At 35.3% G+C, this 18,456-nt stretch overlaps 2 protein-coding genes across 2 annotated transcripts in view; one reads left to right on the top strand and one right to left on the bottom strand.

Moving 5' to 3' along the window:
• Nucleotides 1-3,268: 3,268 nt before the first annotated feature.
• On the bottom strand, nt 3,269-6,787 carry LOC101299705. The gene is made up of 7 exons (XM_004288005.1): nt 6,679-6,787; nt 6,277-6,399; nt 5,277-5,509; nt 4,940-5,198; nt 4,100-4,279; nt 3,845-4,000; nt 3,269-3,689 (listed from the first exon to the last, which is right to left on the bottom strand). The coding sequence occupies exons 2-7, from the start codon at nt 6,304-6,306 to the stop codon at nt 3,522-3,524; spliced, it is 1,026 nt and encodes a 341-aa protein (XP_004288053.1). The 5' UTR covers nt 6,307-6,399; nt 6,679-6,787; the 3' UTR covers nt 3,269-3,521.
• A 9,455-nt stretch (nt 6,788-16,242) lies between these two features.
• LOC101299417 (patatin group A-3-like) overlaps nt 16,243-18,456 on the top strand; it is a 3,630-nt gene continuing 1,416 nt past the window's right edge. The window contains exons 1-6 of the mRNA XM_004288004.1: nt 16,243-16,453; nt 16,791-16,972; nt 17,092-17,278; nt 17,370-17,528; nt 17,678-17,983; nt 18,090-18,265. Coding sequence (XP_004288052.1) covers nt 16,310-16,453; nt 16,791-16,972; nt 17,092-17,278; nt 17,370-17,528; nt 17,678-17,983; nt 18,090-18,265 — 1,154 coding nt within the window. The 5' untranslated portion in view covers nt 16,243-16,309. The remainder of the gene's footprint in view (nt 16,454-16,790; nt 16,973-17,091; nt 17,279-17,369; nt 17,529-17,677; nt 17,984-18,089; nt 18,266-18,456) is intronic.

Below are 18,456 nucleotides of genomic sequence, written 5' to 3'. Positions count from 1 at the left end.
TTAGAGTAACTGTGATCATCCCAGGAAGTTCCACGCCATAAAAAAATCAGACAGTTTAAAATTAGGGTTTAGACTATAGTATCTTTGTAAAGGAATAGTATAGTATACACTATATACCTCTGAGACTTTGAGAGCATTATTGAGGTGATAATACACTGATGAGAAAAAAGCTATAGAAAATCACAAATTTCATTGATAGTGAAGCAACCGATTACCACATTTTACAAACAAATCTGTACAGACTTCTTGAAATCTAATAGAATAACGGGGATAACGGCTTAAAAATACAAATGTGACACACATACATAAGGATATTAGATGCAAGCCCTAGCTACAGCGCCTAGTTGTGAGTGGAATGTCCAACACCGGGGCTGTGACCTGGAGCCGTGGGCCTGAAGTCATCTATGCCATGGGCGGGAGGAGGTGGCTGTGCTGCACCAGCAACCCCACTTTGCGGTGGTGTTACTGAGGTAGGGGGAGATACGATCACTTCTTTTGAAGTTTCAGTGTCGTGATGAACCACTGATTTGTATTGATCAGTTTGGAGGTTTTTGAGCTGGCTCGTATCAGCCAAAAGCCTTGCATCAACGGACTGAATTTCCCAGGTTAAGATTATAAGTAGAGAAAGGAATAGAGAACAAGCAATGAAGGTTGAGTTGCTTAAGGCCATACTGATACTGAGGATCGAGAAGCTGGTGGGAGAGCAAAGGAAAAAGCTCAAATATTGAAACTGACTAAGTAACTAGGACACAAAGAAAGTCGGCTAGAGTTTTGAATAAACTGATTAATTAAGAATGGTGCAGGTAAGTTATTGCTGTAGAGTAGTCTTGCAATTAAACCCTGCCTTGAATCGAGCTGTGATTGCTTTGAGACTTCCCTCTGCGTGAGTATATATAGAGCTGAGAGCACTATTAGGGCTGAAGTCCCAACCAATCAGAGTCTCTCATCAAACTACCAGAGAAATTAATAAACTAAGGTATGTTGCTCTCTCTCTCTCTCTCATAAATATTAAAAAGAAGAAATGAGAGTAGGATTTCAGGATCCATATATTCAGAATCTGTATTTTTTCTGTTTATTACTGACAGTAAGAATAGGGTTAACAGGTTAAGTGAGATCATTAGGTTGTGTAACTTTTTGCTGTATTACTATTGATCACTTGGATGCATATATATAGAACACTTATGTTTTCTATTCGACCAAGGAATGCATATATGAGTTTAACTGTCACCCTATATTTCTCGTCACCCTCCTTTTTGACAGAAGAAAATCAGAAACTGATCGAGTTCTAATATTATCAAAATTTAACCCAATTAAAAGTTGACTACTATAAAAAGGATAGTGAAACAATATATATATATATATATATATATATATATATATATAGAGCTAGCGCGCACAACTCAACAAAGTACAAACACTATGTATAAAATTTAGGGCTTTGAGGTGGTCTGTTAACAATTTGCATGGGCAAGCAAACCGTCCATTTACTAAATCGTTCTATCTCCCTAATTAACTTCTTTATATTTCTCTTACGGCCGGTGCAGTACAGCAAAAGAAAATATTTTTTCAACAACCACCCAATCTTTTCAAACTTTTGCTCATATAGATCACTGATGGCCGTAAGTTAATCAATCATAGTACAGAAGTATTATTTCTGCAACTATAAAACAACAAGTTGAAGAAGCAACATAGAAATGAATGGCCCATGGAGGCCAGACCAGTGGTTCTGATTCTCCACTATTCTCAGTTTGAAAAAACAAAACTTTTTCTACCTTGGTTAGCTGGTTGCATCGTCATTATAAATTTGTTCTTCACCAATATTCTTCTTCCCAGAAAAGGTTAAAGAGTAGTTCCAGTCAAACTCACTGACAATTGTCAAGTACTGAAAGTTTTAGCGGCTAAATTTTAATAATGTACAAAAAGTTTCTTACATTATAGCACGTACTAGTTCTGTTGGTTGTTAGTATAGCTTTACAGTCGTCCCATGTGTTTATAAAAGTTTCCCTAGCTAGCTAACCCCAGGTAGCTTCGAACAGGTCCCCATCACACCCTCGCATGCCTGCCATATATGAACTCTCTGAGCAAGCCGTACTGTTCTTCTGTCTCCCCTTCCTCACAAGAAGGCAAAGTATCTTACTTATATAATCACAAATTAACAATGTGAATCGCAGATTCTTATTACGATTTGTTAGTTAAAAGGGTTTATTCTGCAGTATGCAGATTGTCCAATGCTTCAATATATCTCATATTGAGACTATGTACATTCGGTCACGGTATATATGATCTGCGACTAAATGTAGAAAAGAGATACAAAAGCTTTGATCTGTTCTAAAACACTCGTTGAAAAACGATAAAAGCTGTTAATTTGTCGATTGATAATACTTTCCATTTCCAGAGGCATTTTCAATGAGGCATTGCGACCACCCACACATTTGAGTAACAAAGCAATTATCAAGTTGCTCGGCTATAAAAATGGTACAAGTAAATGGAGTTCATAGAAAAGTAATGCTTTATTTACTGGTGATTGAGTTCATATATATTCATAGAAAAGTTCATACCTAATTTCACACATTCCAAGGAAAAGTGAGATGCACTGTTTATTTAGTGATGGAGTTCATGTGGATACCATACATCAGTAATGCATCAATCACATATTGAGTCTATATACATATATATGTAGATACATCAAAATATCAGATTAATGAAGTTTCCTGAATTCCTGATCACACTCTTTAGAAAGTAAATATATCAATGTTGAAACTTGAAAGATATCTTTCAAAGTATTTCAGTATGTATTAGTATTTCAATATGTACATACTGTAGTATTTCAATTTTGTTCCTCTAATTCCCATCCTGAAGAAATTGAATCCTCCTCACCTGGAGCTGGTTGAGGGGAAGGGGATGTTGAATTGGTGACACATCACTTATTTATTTTTAACCTCTGTCTAATTGAAGCTTCAAAACTTTGAATAACTTCTTCAAAGACGCAGAAAAAATTCGAGGGTTTTTCTCCAAGAGATATGAACAACTCCTTCACCTTTTGGTCCAATACATTTCAACCAATTTCCTATTTCGTGGGCCATAACTCAGTACGAATGTGAAATGACCATATATCACTATACAAATATTTGAACCCAGCCCACAGTTGTTTGTACAATGTACCCAAGAATCACCACCACTTGCCTTCTTTGAAGAGTTCAGATAAAACATAATCAAAGTACCAGACCAAGAAAATGGAGAAATACAGTATTAACAAAAGTCACAGATTAATGAATTGCATATTCATTAATGTTTAGCTGAACATATACAATGCGTCTCACTGGTTGATACAAACAGGGTACAGATTACACATCAACAACTCGTTGATGAGATATGGAACAAAGATCAAAACACCAAGCATTGCTGTAGCCAAAATTTTAAAAGCAGGGGCAACATCCTGTAAGCTTCTGCTTCTGGGGTAAGAATATATAACTTGAGTGGATATTTACACCAGACTTAAATTAGTTAGCAGAGGACTACGCCTAATAGTCCGCATGGAGAAAATCTTCATATGGTGTTCCTGTAAGTGTCGTCTTGACATCATCCCAGTTTCTGATATGGTCTGCCAATGGTCCATTGTGTATTTTTACCTGATGGCTTTTTAATCTCTTCTTAGGAATTCTGAGGAACTCTTCAACATCTTTTAAGACCTGAACAAGAAATATGACTCTCAGTAGATGTATACAAAGTTAGATGCTAGTTGTCTCCAAGTGAACTATGGCAGTACTTAGACGACTAGTTAAAATATGTGGTAACAATTTATCAACAATAAATAGCTCTTAATGATTGAACGAAAGATCCTTACAGTGCGGTTTCTGACAATATCTTCGTAATACAACACCATGTGTCTAGTACTATTGAAGTACTCTATGGCCTTTGCAGCTGTCAACTCCATTTCTTTTAGATCGGTTATCAACTTCGTGCAATTGATCATAGGCTTGTACTTTGACAATGTATCAGCCTGTATATACAAGAAGACACCAACTAAAATTCAGTATTTTGAATGTTGGGGAGGTCAGAAGAAATTTGTGCAAACAAATATGTATAGAGAGTGAGAGACCTCTTTTTCTGAATGTACATGTGACTTGTGGGTTCCATTCAATAGCTTAGCATACCGATCATAAGAATTAGCAAGAACCGAGACTATTCTGCGCAATAAATTTCTCCGAAAGAGAAATATTGCAGAAACCCCCCTGCGATTGAAGTACTCTACTATTTCTTCATGGTGGTCCATTAATCCCTGCAAAAGCCATATGTTAGTCAAGGTTATCCACAGCTTCCCCATCTACAAAGAGGCCCGATTTATTAGGAGGTAACGGAAAACAGAGGGAGAGGAAGGGAGAGAAGAATATCCATAGTTTCTTCAGAATCATGCATATTTCACGCACCAAAAACAGAGACACCCCTTTTTATGGTGCTTAAATATCCCGCCTAAGTTAGCAGTTCCACTGTCTCCCAAATTGAACTACATATCTAAACCTAGTTATTGCTTCAGAAAATTTGGAAATCACGCATACATATCCTTCAAGGAACCAATATTATTATACGGCGATATACCTACGATGAAGGAAATGTTACAGTTTTAATGAAGCCATCACATTGTAGTTTCAAGCAATGAAGACATGAAGTAGTTCACAAACTTTAAATTTATGGTCCCAACATTTAAATTCATCACTTTATGCCAATCCACGTCTTGGCAAAGCAGTGGACAATGCGTTTTCATAACAGGTGAGGGAACGATACCTAGAACACAATGGTGGTACTTACGTCTTCAGAATCTTTGCAATATGATGCGCACTCTCAAACAATTTTTACTATACTCATTAGAAAGAAAGTTTTCCAATTATCAACAAGCACAATAGAAGACAATTACATGCCTCAAGAAAAAGACATTAAGTACCTGATTAAGCATCCACTTGAAGCCAGTTGCTGCAGAGCACTCATTCTTGGAAGCACTACTGAACCAGTCCAAATTGTAAACTTTATCTAGAGTCTGTACAATTGAAGAAATATTTGACCTCCTATCCTTAACTGAAAATATCTCTCCATTAGAGCTAACATTCTTGTGACTATTTAATAGGCTTTCGAACCATCCACTCCCTGATCTCTGCATCGATAGGATTGCGAAGAATCTTACAGGATTATGTGCACATTCAGCCCTAGAAATAGACCAAAACAGTGATTACAAGTCTGAAGATTCCCAAAATTAAAAGGGAAAGGTACAAGTTCTAGGTTACCTGTTAAAAGTTTCAGGAATTGGATAATGCTTGAATGGTATTTCTAATTGTTTGGTTTCATGAGGAGGCCTTCCGATGACCTTGATGCTTTCAAATTTAGTCATAGTTTCAACACTTATCTGCTTTAGACATATCGAGCAGATGTAAACTCCAAAGACCATTGCAAACATTAAGACTATCATTCTCAGAAACAAAGGAGATTTCTTGGGAGCCGGCTTTATAATCAAACTTTCCTGTAACCAAAAGAGTAAATGAAGATGGGGCAAGAGTTAATATAAAAACTTTCAGAATAGAGAGACTATGGGAAGGATGTAATGAACATGCTCAAATGTAGTATTACTAGTGCAGGTTCTCTCAGTAACCCCAACAAGTAACAACAATGCTTAAGACTTTAGGCCATAAAATAGCTAGAAGAACACCGTAATGTAAACTTGTAATGGGTGCATAGCTGTAATGTAGGTTTTCTAAGTAACATTAACAACAACAAATTAGTCTAGAAATCCATGAAACCACTCAATACCAGCTCTACTGCTAACTCAGAAAACAGTACCCAGTCAGAGAAATACAAATCTAACAGGGTTTTGAACGGTACTAATCTTAACAACACAGAAAACTTGATTACAGATAAGTTCAAGGCATGAAAAACCAGATCCAACAAGCATCAAGCGGCAAAAAATTTCATTCAAATCCGTACACATTAGTCTTCCACATCCATGAATCCACCACAAAACTAAAAGCTAACACCTTTCATATAAACTAACCAAAATCGAAACTGGAAACAGAAGACGAAAATAGCCCATATGTGCTTACGGAACACATCTCATCTCAGACCCCCCAACTTCTTTTCACTCTTCTCAAATCAAAACCAAAATACACAAGCAAAAGGTAGCACCTTGAGCAAAACCCACTACTTTAATTCAAACAAAAAGTGAACTTGAAAAGTCCAGAAACTCAAAATAAGCAGCAACAAGAAAAAGAAAAAGAAAAAAAAAGACAGTACCTTGTTGAAAACCCAGATGTATTCCGCCATTGCTTCACCAGAAACAGAGATACACAAAGGAAACAAGAACCCCAAACCAAGTTTCAACAGCCTCAACTATTCATCCCCAACCTAAACACACAGCTGCTAATTGAGACAAGTGAGTCAGAGAGAGAGAGAAAAAGAAGCTGCTTGGGTATTTGAGCTTTATGGGCGCCCAAAAAAACAAAACATAAGCCAAGCAGTACACAACAAAGGACTAGGATACTAGGAGTAGGGGTTAGTCTGGCTTCTCCTCTCCGTCTCTTACTGGGATTTCTTTGTTCTTTTTTGGTAATAAAGATCTAAAATTCTTCAATTTTTTTCTGCAAAAATTGAGTAACTCTCTCTGAAATCTAAATCAAAGGAAATAGTCGAACTTGCCAGACGCCGCGTAATCCGGTCAGTCCAAAGTCCCAAGTTGAAAACCAGACAGAAGCACAGAACTTGAGGACCGAGCGAAGCTCTCGTTTTCTTTCGTAGACTTTGACTTGTGTTTGATTACGATGGAATCTGTAGATTTAGCAATTGTTTTTCAAAATTAAAAATAACTATTCCCCGAAAAAAATGGGATTTTTTTTTTAAATACCTTTTAATTTTTTAAAATATTTTACCACAACTTTGCTGAGAAAAGATGCTTTGCTACCTAAAACGTTAATAACAATTTAAATGAAAATATGCCAATTGGATCTAAAATTCTTTATCTGGATTCATCGAACCATTCAATCATTCATTCAAAAGAGATCAACTCTTACAATTCATTAATCGCATCGTTCATAACTATTTATCCAGTTATAGCCAGTTTTTATACATCCATAACATGGTTGTATGAAATTGGTTCATACATCTAACGATCTCAAACCCATATGAATTTGAAATCGTCTGATGCATTCCACCAATTAGTTCAAATATGTTTAAATCATGCTAAGATCGTTGGTTATGAATCTTCTTTCCTATTTAATAGTTAGATGAAAATTAGAATGGGGAATATTGAACTACTATATCACCATATTAGTGCCTTGTGTTTAGTTGATAGAACACTTAATCTGTCAAAGACTGCTCATCTATTGGCTTTTATGTAATACCATATGTAATTGGCATTCATGTTGGATTAATAAGGTGGTGTGAAACTCCAAAGTGCAAACTACTAAATAGGGTAAGGGAGTGCAATATGAAACAAATTTCAAAAATGAATTTATGAATAATGTGAAGAAAAAAAAATGATTGATAAGAGAAAATTCAGAGAATTTGATGAAATTGCCATTGAATAAGGAAATTTAAATCTAAAATTGGATGAATTTTGATAATAAAAAAACTTATTACAATAGTCTACGATTCTACTCTTTCCATATCCGGCAATACACACACAAATTATACTATATACTAAACCATGGTTAACTGTTCATACCATAAGCATATGAACAGTGAAAAGTTTTTTTTTTTTTTTCTTGAAACATATAATTTAGATATTTTTAGATAGGCTCTCTCTCGGTAAAGATTTTTTTGCCCTCCATTTTTGACTTTTCTTCTACATCCTGAATTTTAAAAATCAAAATAATTAGAGCATTTATATTTTGGGTAGAATACAAGATTAGTATGTTTTATTGTATAGAAATTATTTTTGTGATAGCTCTTATACATATGTAGAATATGCTTAATGTGGATATTACACCGCGCCAAAGGGAAGGTATACTAACCATTTTGCCTTTGTTATTTTTAAGAAACCATGATATTGCCATTAACCTTAAATATATAATCAGCATAACAGCTAGGTATTATTTGTAAACCATGGTTAACTGTTCATATCATAAGCATATGAACAGTGTTAAAAGTTTTTTTTTTTTTTTTTTTTTTTTTTTTTTTTCTGAAACATGTAATTTAGATATTTTTAGATAGGCTCTCTCTCGGCAAAGATTTTTTTGCCCTCTATTTTTGACTTTTCTTCTACATCCTGAATCTTACAAATCAAAATAATTAGAGCATTTATATTTTGGGTAGAATACAAGATTATATGTTTTATTGTATAGAAGTTATTTTTGTGATAGCTCTTATACATATGTAGAATATGCATAATGTGGATATTACACTGCGCCAAAGGGCGGGTATACTAACCATTTTGCCTCTGTTATTTTTAAGAAACCACAATATTGTCATTAACCTTAGATATATAATCAGTATAACAGCTGGGTATAATTTGTATTAATAATATTCTATGAAGTACATATCAGAAACATTTCTATCAATCAATTACCCCATTGACCAGCTTTATAACGTTGTTTTTGGATAAAGTAATTTTAATGTCCATAGAAATTTTAAAATTATGGGAATTACAATTTCATGAATTTTATGATAGCTCTTATACATATGTGGAATATGCATAATGTGGATACTACACTACGCCAAGACGCGGGTATACTAACCTTTTTGCCCCTGTTATTTTTAAGAAACCACAATATTGTCATTAACCCTAGATATATAATCAATATAACAGCTGGCTATAATTTGCATGTATAACATTCTATGAAGTACATATCAGAAACATTTATATCAATCAATTAACTCATTGACCAACTTCATAACGTTGTTTTTGGATAAAGTAGAAATTTCAAAATCATGGGAATTACAATTCAATGAATATAAATCCTATTAATTGAGAATTTCATTATTCGAATTTCATAATGTGTCCGTAGAAATTTTAAAACCATTAGAATTACAATTCCATGAATTTAAATTCTATTAATTAAGAATTTCATTATTTAGATTTCATGATGTAGAGTTTTAAAATGACAAGAATTTGTATTCAGACTAACCTTAGTTAATGGAATTGACAAATGACGCTTATTTTGTGAGGAATTCAAGTCGGGAATTTAAGCTCCTAAATTTCACGATTATTTTCCCGTGAAAATTGCTAATTCCACGGGATAAGTGTTCAAACGAAGGAAACCGTCCTAAGAAATTAAGAATTCATTATGTTTGATTAAATTCTCAAGAATTCACCCACATCCAAACACACCGTAAATATATACACCGCGCCAAGGCGCGGGTATAATTCTAGTTGCAACTAATGTGTAGTCGTTTCTTAAATGGTAGGTTGGAAGTTTTTCGGTATCAAAAACCTAACAGAAGAGATGGAGACCTAATATGGTGATGTCAAACTACTCTATAGTAGATTGTGATACATTGACGTTGGTTATCACCAAATTAATGTCGGCTCACATGTAGATTGGTTATCGACCAAATAAATGTGGGTGCAATGCTTCCACTCAAATTTAGATTGCAACACTAATTACATTAGCTATGAAGCATCCATTTATATAACTTATTATTATTATTTTTTTATAAAAACTAACACAGCTGCTTTCAAGCTAATCTTCATTAATAGAACTGTTGAATATACTATGAAAGGAAATAAAGCCTAAATTAAAGCTCGAACATGTACACTGGGTTGATACTCTCTGCCAAGGTTTTGCTTGCCGCAAAACTCTTCGAACCTCCAATGGGAGCACTATCTCCCTATGAGCATTCTGTTAGCTTCGGCATGTTCTATATATGTTCTTCAACCTCTTCACTCGATCTCTGTCGTGGTGGTGTTATGTAGGGGCTAGGCAACATTTGCTAGTGGCGGTTCGCTGATGTTATTGGTGTGGGTTTTGACGGCTTTGTCATCTTGGTGGAAGTCGACTCATGGTGTTTTAAGCCTACCCACGACCTCGAGGCTCTGGTGCTCTGGTTTTGTGGTTGTCGTGCGGTGGTGTTTGTTTGCGCAGGTCGGCAGGGATGTTGCGATCCATGGCTGGCTACCAGTGAGATTTTTCATCGGGATACTTATGATCAAGGTTGAGCTATTAAGACGTACTTGGATCATGAGACATTTGAAGATGAATCGAATCATACCAAGGTGGAGACTGTTAAAAATGTGGCTTAGATTGGACCGTTTGAAATCTAACATCGAGTATGACATCAAGTATGTGAAGAGTTATCATTGGGTTATAAGAAATGGTACCACACACGTTAATGTCAAGACATTTTGTGTTAAATCCCCACACCCGTTCTCCACTGAGTGGCTAAAGTGGGGTGGTACCGACATTATTAGACCTGTGTGTGTGGGACATGCTGGGCCTGTTGCAGCTTTCACATAACACGTAAGGTGGTTCCAGAACTTGATTTGCTTGATTTATGTCATACTAATGTCAAGTTATATAGTTATGTCATACTAATGTCAAGTTATATAGTTACTTTAGATTACATCGATATCTGATGCAGTTTTTATAAATTATGTGTATTCAAACAACACCGACTAAATTATTTTCTTAGTATTATTATTTTTATAAATCGTCAGTGAACACATTTTGTTGCAATGAATCAATAAAAATACAGATCATCTATCCGCAAACTGAAATGAGATGAATAAATATACTTATTCCATGATCTCATAATGAAACACCATCTATTTGTTTGATATAGTTGTGACCAATTAATGATCAACTCGATTTTTGTTGTGTTTCAAAATCAATGTAAGCGGTGAAGTAGATTAGAAACGACTCTTGTCATAATACTGCAGTTAGTAATGTAAACAACTGAAACAATGTAGATGCATGGGTGTGTTCAAATTAATTTGAACTAGTTCCTTCTGGTACGTAATTAAGTGAGACAGTTGAACCCTTGTAGAGATGAGATTTTCAAATTTTTCGATGATGTTTTAAGAGATAAAGATCGATCAAAGGGTTACTTTACCTCAAAAGGTTAAAAGGTGAAAGGTGTTCTAGCATTGTCAAACTTGACAATGATTAGTTATATGCATGTTCATTCATCCATTTTTAACAGAACTCTATATATATAGTTGATTATATATACTGTAAACAAAAGATGGTACATTCATAATTCCATAATCCAATGACATGGATGTTCACCCCCAATTAGAGCTTAACAAGAAATCAAACAAACCAGTGATTCGAGAAGACAGTTTACTATCAAAGTTAAGTTAGTTTCCTTATAATTGAAGCTTAATTATTCAATTGCATGGTTTACCATGTGGGATCGAATACTATATAAGAATGACCAAAGAAACTAAAAGAAGAGAAAGAAAGACAGATCGAAGAGAAAGACATGCATGGATGGATATGATATATATGAAAAGAAAACGTGAAACCCACTCTGAATATATAGCATGACAACCAAACTTTGTCCAGTACTCTCATATATTATAGATATGTTATCATCATATTATAGTTGAAGAATCTATATGAGTACTTTACAGTCCCACACTAGTCATTGCTTGCATTTTAAACTGTCATGATCATTATTGGCAAGGCCTAAAAAGAGAGAACATAATGAGTTGAAGTGTACAATAAAGAGCGGAAGTTAGGCCATATGTTGCTACACCCTGCTAGCAAGGAATGGGATTCAATGTCCATTTTGTGACAAACACAAGACAGAAGTCAAAGAACCATGCATGCATTCATGATTAAATCTTATAGCTACTACAACAAATCCATGCCTTTAAATCAAACATCCAACCTTACTTACAATCTAAGATGACAAAAAACACCAACTAGCTAATTAATTAGTAAAAGATAGTCGTAAATTGTTAAGATGAGAGAGTCCCGTGGGAGCAAAATCTAGAAGAAAACAAAAACAACTACAAATTAGAAGACACTTATGCTTCTCTCGACTAAACTGGTGGCACCAATTCTACTTATTCTAGAGCAAGAAACCCCTTGTCGGAAAAATGATGTTTTTCACCATTTTATTATTTAATCAATTTAAATTAGATAATTTAATCAATTTAAATTAGTTTTATGGTGATAGAAAGAAGACACAACAAGTTCGTCGGATGTTTTTGGTAGCAGTGCAGCTCCAAAAGCACGAGCAGTCGTTGTACCTTAGGAGACAAGTGTCATCAAGTCTTTTACACCGATAGATGGGACATAATTTGTCTTAAGAAAAGTGTTTGAGACACATGACTCGACTTCAATTTTTTCCTCTCATCCTACACCTGAGTTGGTAATATTGGTGTTCTTCATGTTTATCTTGTGTTCTTGATTTTATAATTATAAATTGATTTTATGTGAATTATATTTGTAATATCCAACTTTTTTTTTCCAAACAGTGCTAATGAGATGTTACAGTCCAGATACCATCCAATCACTCTTATTCTTTAAGAAATAAAGAGGTTACATAAAAGTAAAATATCTTCGCGTAGACCCATCATCAAGGATAATCTCAGTTCTTCAAGAACGATGAGTCCTTTGCTATTGAAACTACATTGACGGTATTACATACATCTCATCATCTTACGTGGTAGCTGATGCGTTATAGACATATCATATCATTCTGTTTGTGATGGAAAAGAAGTATTAAACAAAAACCGAAAGGTAAGTGACATATGAGATATAACATCTTAAATTTGTCATTACTCATAATCGTTGTGATAAGTTTGCAGACAAAAACTGAAAGGGACTGGCAAAAACACGTGAGTGCCAAGATCCTTCTGATATGAAAACAATATAATGGAACACAGCTTGAATATCCCCCTCCGCTTAGTAAAGACAAGCTACTTGTGGGCACTCGTACTACTACTACCAGGCATGCCCTGGAAAATCATTGACTGCCTTCCACGCCCATAGGCACCGACTAAGCACCAGTGGCGGAACCAGCAGGATGGGGGGGGGGGGGAGGGTGTTAAACAGATTAGGGATGCCACACTTAAAAATTTTCATTATTTCTAACAAAGTTGATTAAGATCGATAATAGTTTTAAAGGTGTCAACATATGGGTGAGGGGTGTCACGGCACCTTTTGGTCTCTTCTTAGTTCCGCCAGTGCTAAGCACTGCTTCTATAATTTTCTGTAAATTTATGTTCTTTCACAGGAAAAGGCACACTGTTTGAATGTGTCAGCCATGAATCAATAATCGATGGCATTGTTTAAAACTAGTCAAGCCTGGCAAACGAATCAATTTCATATTGAGGGCTGCCTGCAATAAATTTTGATCCAGAGGTTTTAACTGTCGGAAGGATTGGTTCCATGTTTACGAAAGTTAATTAAACATAGATTAAGTATCTAGTTTATTTTTCTTTTTTGAAAGCAGACAAATGTATTCGAATGACAAAACGTCATACGACCAACAACTGTTAGGTTTGACAGAAACAAGCTATGATACAAGCTCAAGAGCAAGTTTATGATTCAGCTATAACTATAAACTGAAAGAGAAAAAAAAAAAAACCTAATGTCCAAAAAGGTGGAAACGTACAACAGATCATTCAACAACTTTGATCTTGCAGCAAAACAAGAGGTGTCACTCCTACAAAAAGCACAATACAGGCCCAACCCACAAGAGAGAGAAAAAGGAGAAAATGAAAGCCCATAGGCCCAGCTCATAAGAGCTGAGGCTCAAAGGCCTAATCATTCCTCTCTCCTTTGCTAGACCGGATAAACGACATGTTGTCCAGAGGACCCGCGTACCAGCGGGCTAGTCCTGTGTCTATTCAAGTCTGAAGCCCATGTCTGCCCAAACTGCTGTCACTGGTTCAAATAACACAATCACAGTCGTCGGCGAAAAGCAAATTCAAGCCCACTACAGGTTGGACAACCCCCAAATCCGCTCGCTACATAAATCTCGAGATCCTCAAAACCATAGGGGCGTCGCTGAGAAGATACCGCCTGATGCATGCAACACGCACTAAAACACTGCACCATATAGTCTCATGTCCTAAGAGCGACGCTGGCCCGACCCCAAACAAAGCCGTGATCTACACAAACGGGTTCACCTCTCCCTAAATCTTGAAGGGAAGCACCGCATCTTCTTACTGCTTAGACTTGAATAGACGACGCCTCCGTGTCTTAGAGCATATGGACATTCTTAGGGTTCTTTGTTGCCGTGCTGCACAAAACCCTAGTTTCGGTATTACCTTTTTCTCAAAATTATAAGAGCTGAACTACTTCCCGTTCGATCAAGAATCCAGTTGAAATATTGATACAAATTAATATTTGATAGTTAGTTTCGAAAATAATTTGCGTAACACTCTAATATCACATATGCGTGCGATCAAAGAAATTTGAATGGATTTAGTATCATTTGGTCAAGTGACATAGTATCCCTTTAATAAATAGGAGGTTGTGAGTTCGACTCACAAAGTTGTAATATGTGATAAAAAAAATAAATTGAATGGAGATTTCGTTTGTTTAAGATATAGTTAAAGCCTCATCATATCATCAATGCGATGTTATTTATTGTTTTTAACTTTTATATAAAGCCATCATGGTTTAGAAGCGGATTTCTTCATTTTCCTTCGCGAGTAATTTTAAATACACACCCCTAATCTCTTAATACACATCTCTTACTTAATACACTACTCATCTATTTTTTCATTTCAATATTATACTAAATACACATCCCAAACTGTCTAAAATACCTTCAATATCTAAACTTAATAATAATCTATTATTTAATATAATTATTATATTTTTACTATTTCACAACTCTCTTTACTTATTCTCTTTTATTTTTTGTTAGATTTTTTTTGATTGGGTTAGAAATTTTTTCTTGATATTTTTCAATTTATAATCAAAAGAGTAATAACATTATATTCGAACTCCAAATCTCCAATATGACATCAATCGGCTAGAATTTGAAGAAAAAAAAATTGAACATACATAATTTTTCAAATTTAAGAAACTAGTAGAAGTATAATAGCATATATAACTAAAGTTGATAAAAAAAACCCAAATGAATCGGTAAATAGTACATGTGATTACGATTGTAGTCGAAATTCAGATGATGGATTTTGGAGAAAAGTTTTTTATTTCTTTTCTTTTGATGCATAGTAATAGTGGAGAAGAGTTAGGTTTTAGGGAAGAGAAAGTTTTTTTTTTCCCCTGATAATTGATGGATGTTTTTGTAATTAAACATATCTATAAAATCTGATGTGAAATATAAAATAATAGGGATGTGTATTAAGAGATTAGAGGTGTGTATTTAAAATTTCTCTTCTTTCCCGGCTCAAAATAAAAAGAATATAGAAGTATTTCATAACTTGCTAAAAGTTCGACTAGCTAGAATAGTTGCCTACCACATTGGCGACATTGCTACGAATATACCTTTTAATTCAAGGTTTAATTTTAGCATCCCAAATATGAATTATTCAACTTATAGCCAGCTTTCATTTTCGTTGAAAGTAGATATTTGATCTAACTTGTCGTGCACTCGTGCTAAATCATACTGTTTTGCTCAAATACTTTCAACTTGGAAATTCAAACTACTGAATTCCATTGCCTTACACCAAAACCATAATTTTGTTTTACCTGTTTAGTATGAATTAAATCCTCAAATTCCTTTCGATTTTCCACCTTCTTGGCTTTGAATGTGAGAGATGCTGTCGTAGTCAATCGCTAATTAATCGTATATCATCTCACAAATTATCAAGCAACATCAACAATCTACTCGAGCTGATAACTAAATATTTAATATCCGTCTTTCATGACTTGAATTGCATGCGGGTCTCAAGATCATTAGTTTAAAGACTTACATAATCTCATTAGTACGTCATTACCTACCTCATCAGTTTCTTGCGGTACTTCATTTGATTTTAGCATGCTAATATATTGCTCAGCTTAATCTTATTAGCTTATTACTTAAAATTACTTAGCTTAATCTTATTAGCTGATTAGTTCAATCTTGCACGATTCTGTTTTCCCTTAGATCTATATATATTGCATGTCACGTACTCGTCGTTACTTTGACATATAGCTGATGACAGGGTTTTCTTGAAAGAAAGCTCACTTCACTAGTCTTGATTATTAGCTTAAGTGAATCAGTAATTCTGCAAAATATATAATAATATGAATAGGGAGGATTTCATTTTCATACGTACAAAAAGTCTTTGGAGTTTAGAGCACATGCTCTTATATATCCTACATATATATACATGGGGTTCATCCATGCACTATCATTCACAACCTTTTCTCAAGCTTCAAACATTAGTTCCTAGCTTCAAGAAACCAATTAGTTGCCTGCAATGGCAAGTGCAAGCAGACCCTCACTCCTACAAGTTCAGCCTCCCAGATATGGGAATCTTATAACTGTTCTTAGTATAGACGGGGGAGGAATTAGGGGAATCATTCCTGGAGTTCTTCTCACTTACCTTGAATCTCAACTTCAGGTAAGATATATAGTCTAATCGAGGTTGATATATATTATCAGTAACCAATATTCTAACAAATGTATTGCTCCTATTTGACTATATATTAAGGATTAGTGCGAATATCAAGCTTTATTAGCTTGATAGTAACAACCCAGTTAAGCAGGCATGCGTGTTCTTGACGATCAACATAGGGGTTTTAAGGGTCTTTAATTTGTTCTCTAACACTAGCTCTAAGCTACAACGCTTACATAAATACCCCTTTCACCTAAGTTTCATAAGGATTCTAGCCATGAAGCTAGCTAGCACACACTATACTTACAGTTGGGCGCGCGATACTGAACTACTGATTGATTAGCATCTAGATGGTGAAGATGCAAGGATTGCAGACTACTTCGATGTGATTTCTGGGACCAGCACAGGTGGTCTGATTACGGCCATGTTAGCAGCACCCGACGAAAACAACCGGCCACTATTCGCGGCCAAAGATATTGTGCCTTTCTACCTTGATAACTGCCCTAAGATATTTCCACAATCAAGGTAAGTTGGTATCGACCATGTAAGTTTGTATTGGATTTCAGTCATTGACGCAGTTAACTAATATATATGAGGTTCTTTTTTGGTTATGCATGCTACGTACAACTCAAAAACATATACAGAGGATTGTGTGCCACAGTGACAGATCTAGTTAAAGTTCTAATAGGACCAAAGTATGATGGGAAGTATCTGCACAAGCTAATAAGAAGCATAGTAGGGGACAAAAGATTGAGCCAGACCTTGACAAACGTGATTATTCCGACTTTCGACATCAAGACACTTCTTCCTGTCATCTTTTCCACTTATCAGGTTGTTTTCCATTCCTGGAATTTGATGAACTGTATGTATTTATTTCTGACGAAACCCTAATTATGAAAGTGAGCTGAATTTTTTTATGAAGGTGGCAAGCTATCCAGTCAAGAACGCAAAACTTTCAGACATTTGCATCGGAACATCAGCAGCCCCTACTTACTTTCCTGCCCACTATTTTGAGAACCATCAACAAGGGGAAACCAATAAGTTTAACCTCATCGATGGTGGTGTGGCCGCCAATAATCCGGTGAGACATTCTTTCACAACCATTCGAGCAATTCTTTGTAATTCAAGATCAATCGTACTAAACTACATATTACTAGGTATATAATTACTAATTAGTCCGAACGTACTTGTCGCATAATGTGAATCACTAATATCACCCTGCATTTCTAGGCTTTGGTTGCCATTACTGAAGTGACAAAACAAATCATGAGAAAGAATCCAGATTTCTCAGAGGTTCAGCCCTTGGAACTATACGAACGATTTCTACTGATCACGTTGGGGACGGGTTCAAACAAGAGTGAACTGAGATACAGTGCTAAGATGGCTTCCAAGTGGGGGATTCTGAGCTGGTTATACGATGATGGCTCTAGTCCTTTAGTGAATTCTTATAATGAAGCAAGTTCGGATATGGTTGCTTACCACAACTGTGCGATTTTCGAAGCCCTTCAATCTGAAAACAACTACCTCAGGATTGATGTAAGCATTTGCCATAGAAGCACCTTCGAACTGTATATGCTGACAACAGTACTTCATCATCAGCGTGCGTGTTAACTAGTATCTTGTTGTTTTTGAATGAAACCAGGATGACACACTAACTGGAGATCTGTCTTCAGTGGATAAAGCTACAAAGGAGAACTTGGAAAATCTAGTGGAAGTTGGAGAGCAGTTGCTTAAGAAACAAGTTTCACGTATGAATCTGGATACAGGTCTTTATGAACCAGTTGAAAATGGTGGCACCAATGAAGAAGCACTTCAAAGGTACGTAATACGCACATATGTTTTCTTTTTGGAAAAAAATCAGTTTACTACCCTGAACTTTAGGTCTAAAATCAGTTTGATACCTCATCTTTTTTTTTAATCAGTTTCATACCTAAACTTTCAAAATGACATCAATCTCGACCAAAATGACTAAAATAGCCCTGGTTAATCTTTTTACCCTCTCTCTCTCC

Source organism: Fragaria vesca, linkage group LG1 (assembly GCF_000184155.1).
Source record: "Fragaria vesca subsp. vesca linkage group LG1, FraVesHawaii_1.0, whole genome shotgun sequence".
Taxonomy (NCBI): Eukaryota; Viridiplantae; Streptophyta; class Magnoliopsida; order Rosales; family Rosaceae; genus Fragaria; species Fragaria vesca.
Note: the sequence above shows the minus strand (reverse complement) of the source record. Positions and strands in the feature narration are given on the sequence as shown.

What these genes read in the sequence shown, in the direction of transcription:
- LOC101299705 (XM_004288005.1), bottom strand. Translation starts at nt 6,306, where the DNA reads ATGGCGGAATACATCTGGGTTTTCAACAAG. An exon ending in TCAAGTGGATGCTTAATCAG is followed by an intron (nt 4,280 to 4,939) that starts GTACTTAATGTC and finishes TGGCTTTTGCAG; the next exon opens with GGATTAATGGACCACCATGA. An exon ending in ATGTACATTCAGAAAAAGAG is followed by an intron (nt 4,001 to 4,099) that starts GTCTCTCACTCT and finishes TTGTATATACAG; the next exon opens with GCTGATACATTGTCAAAGTA.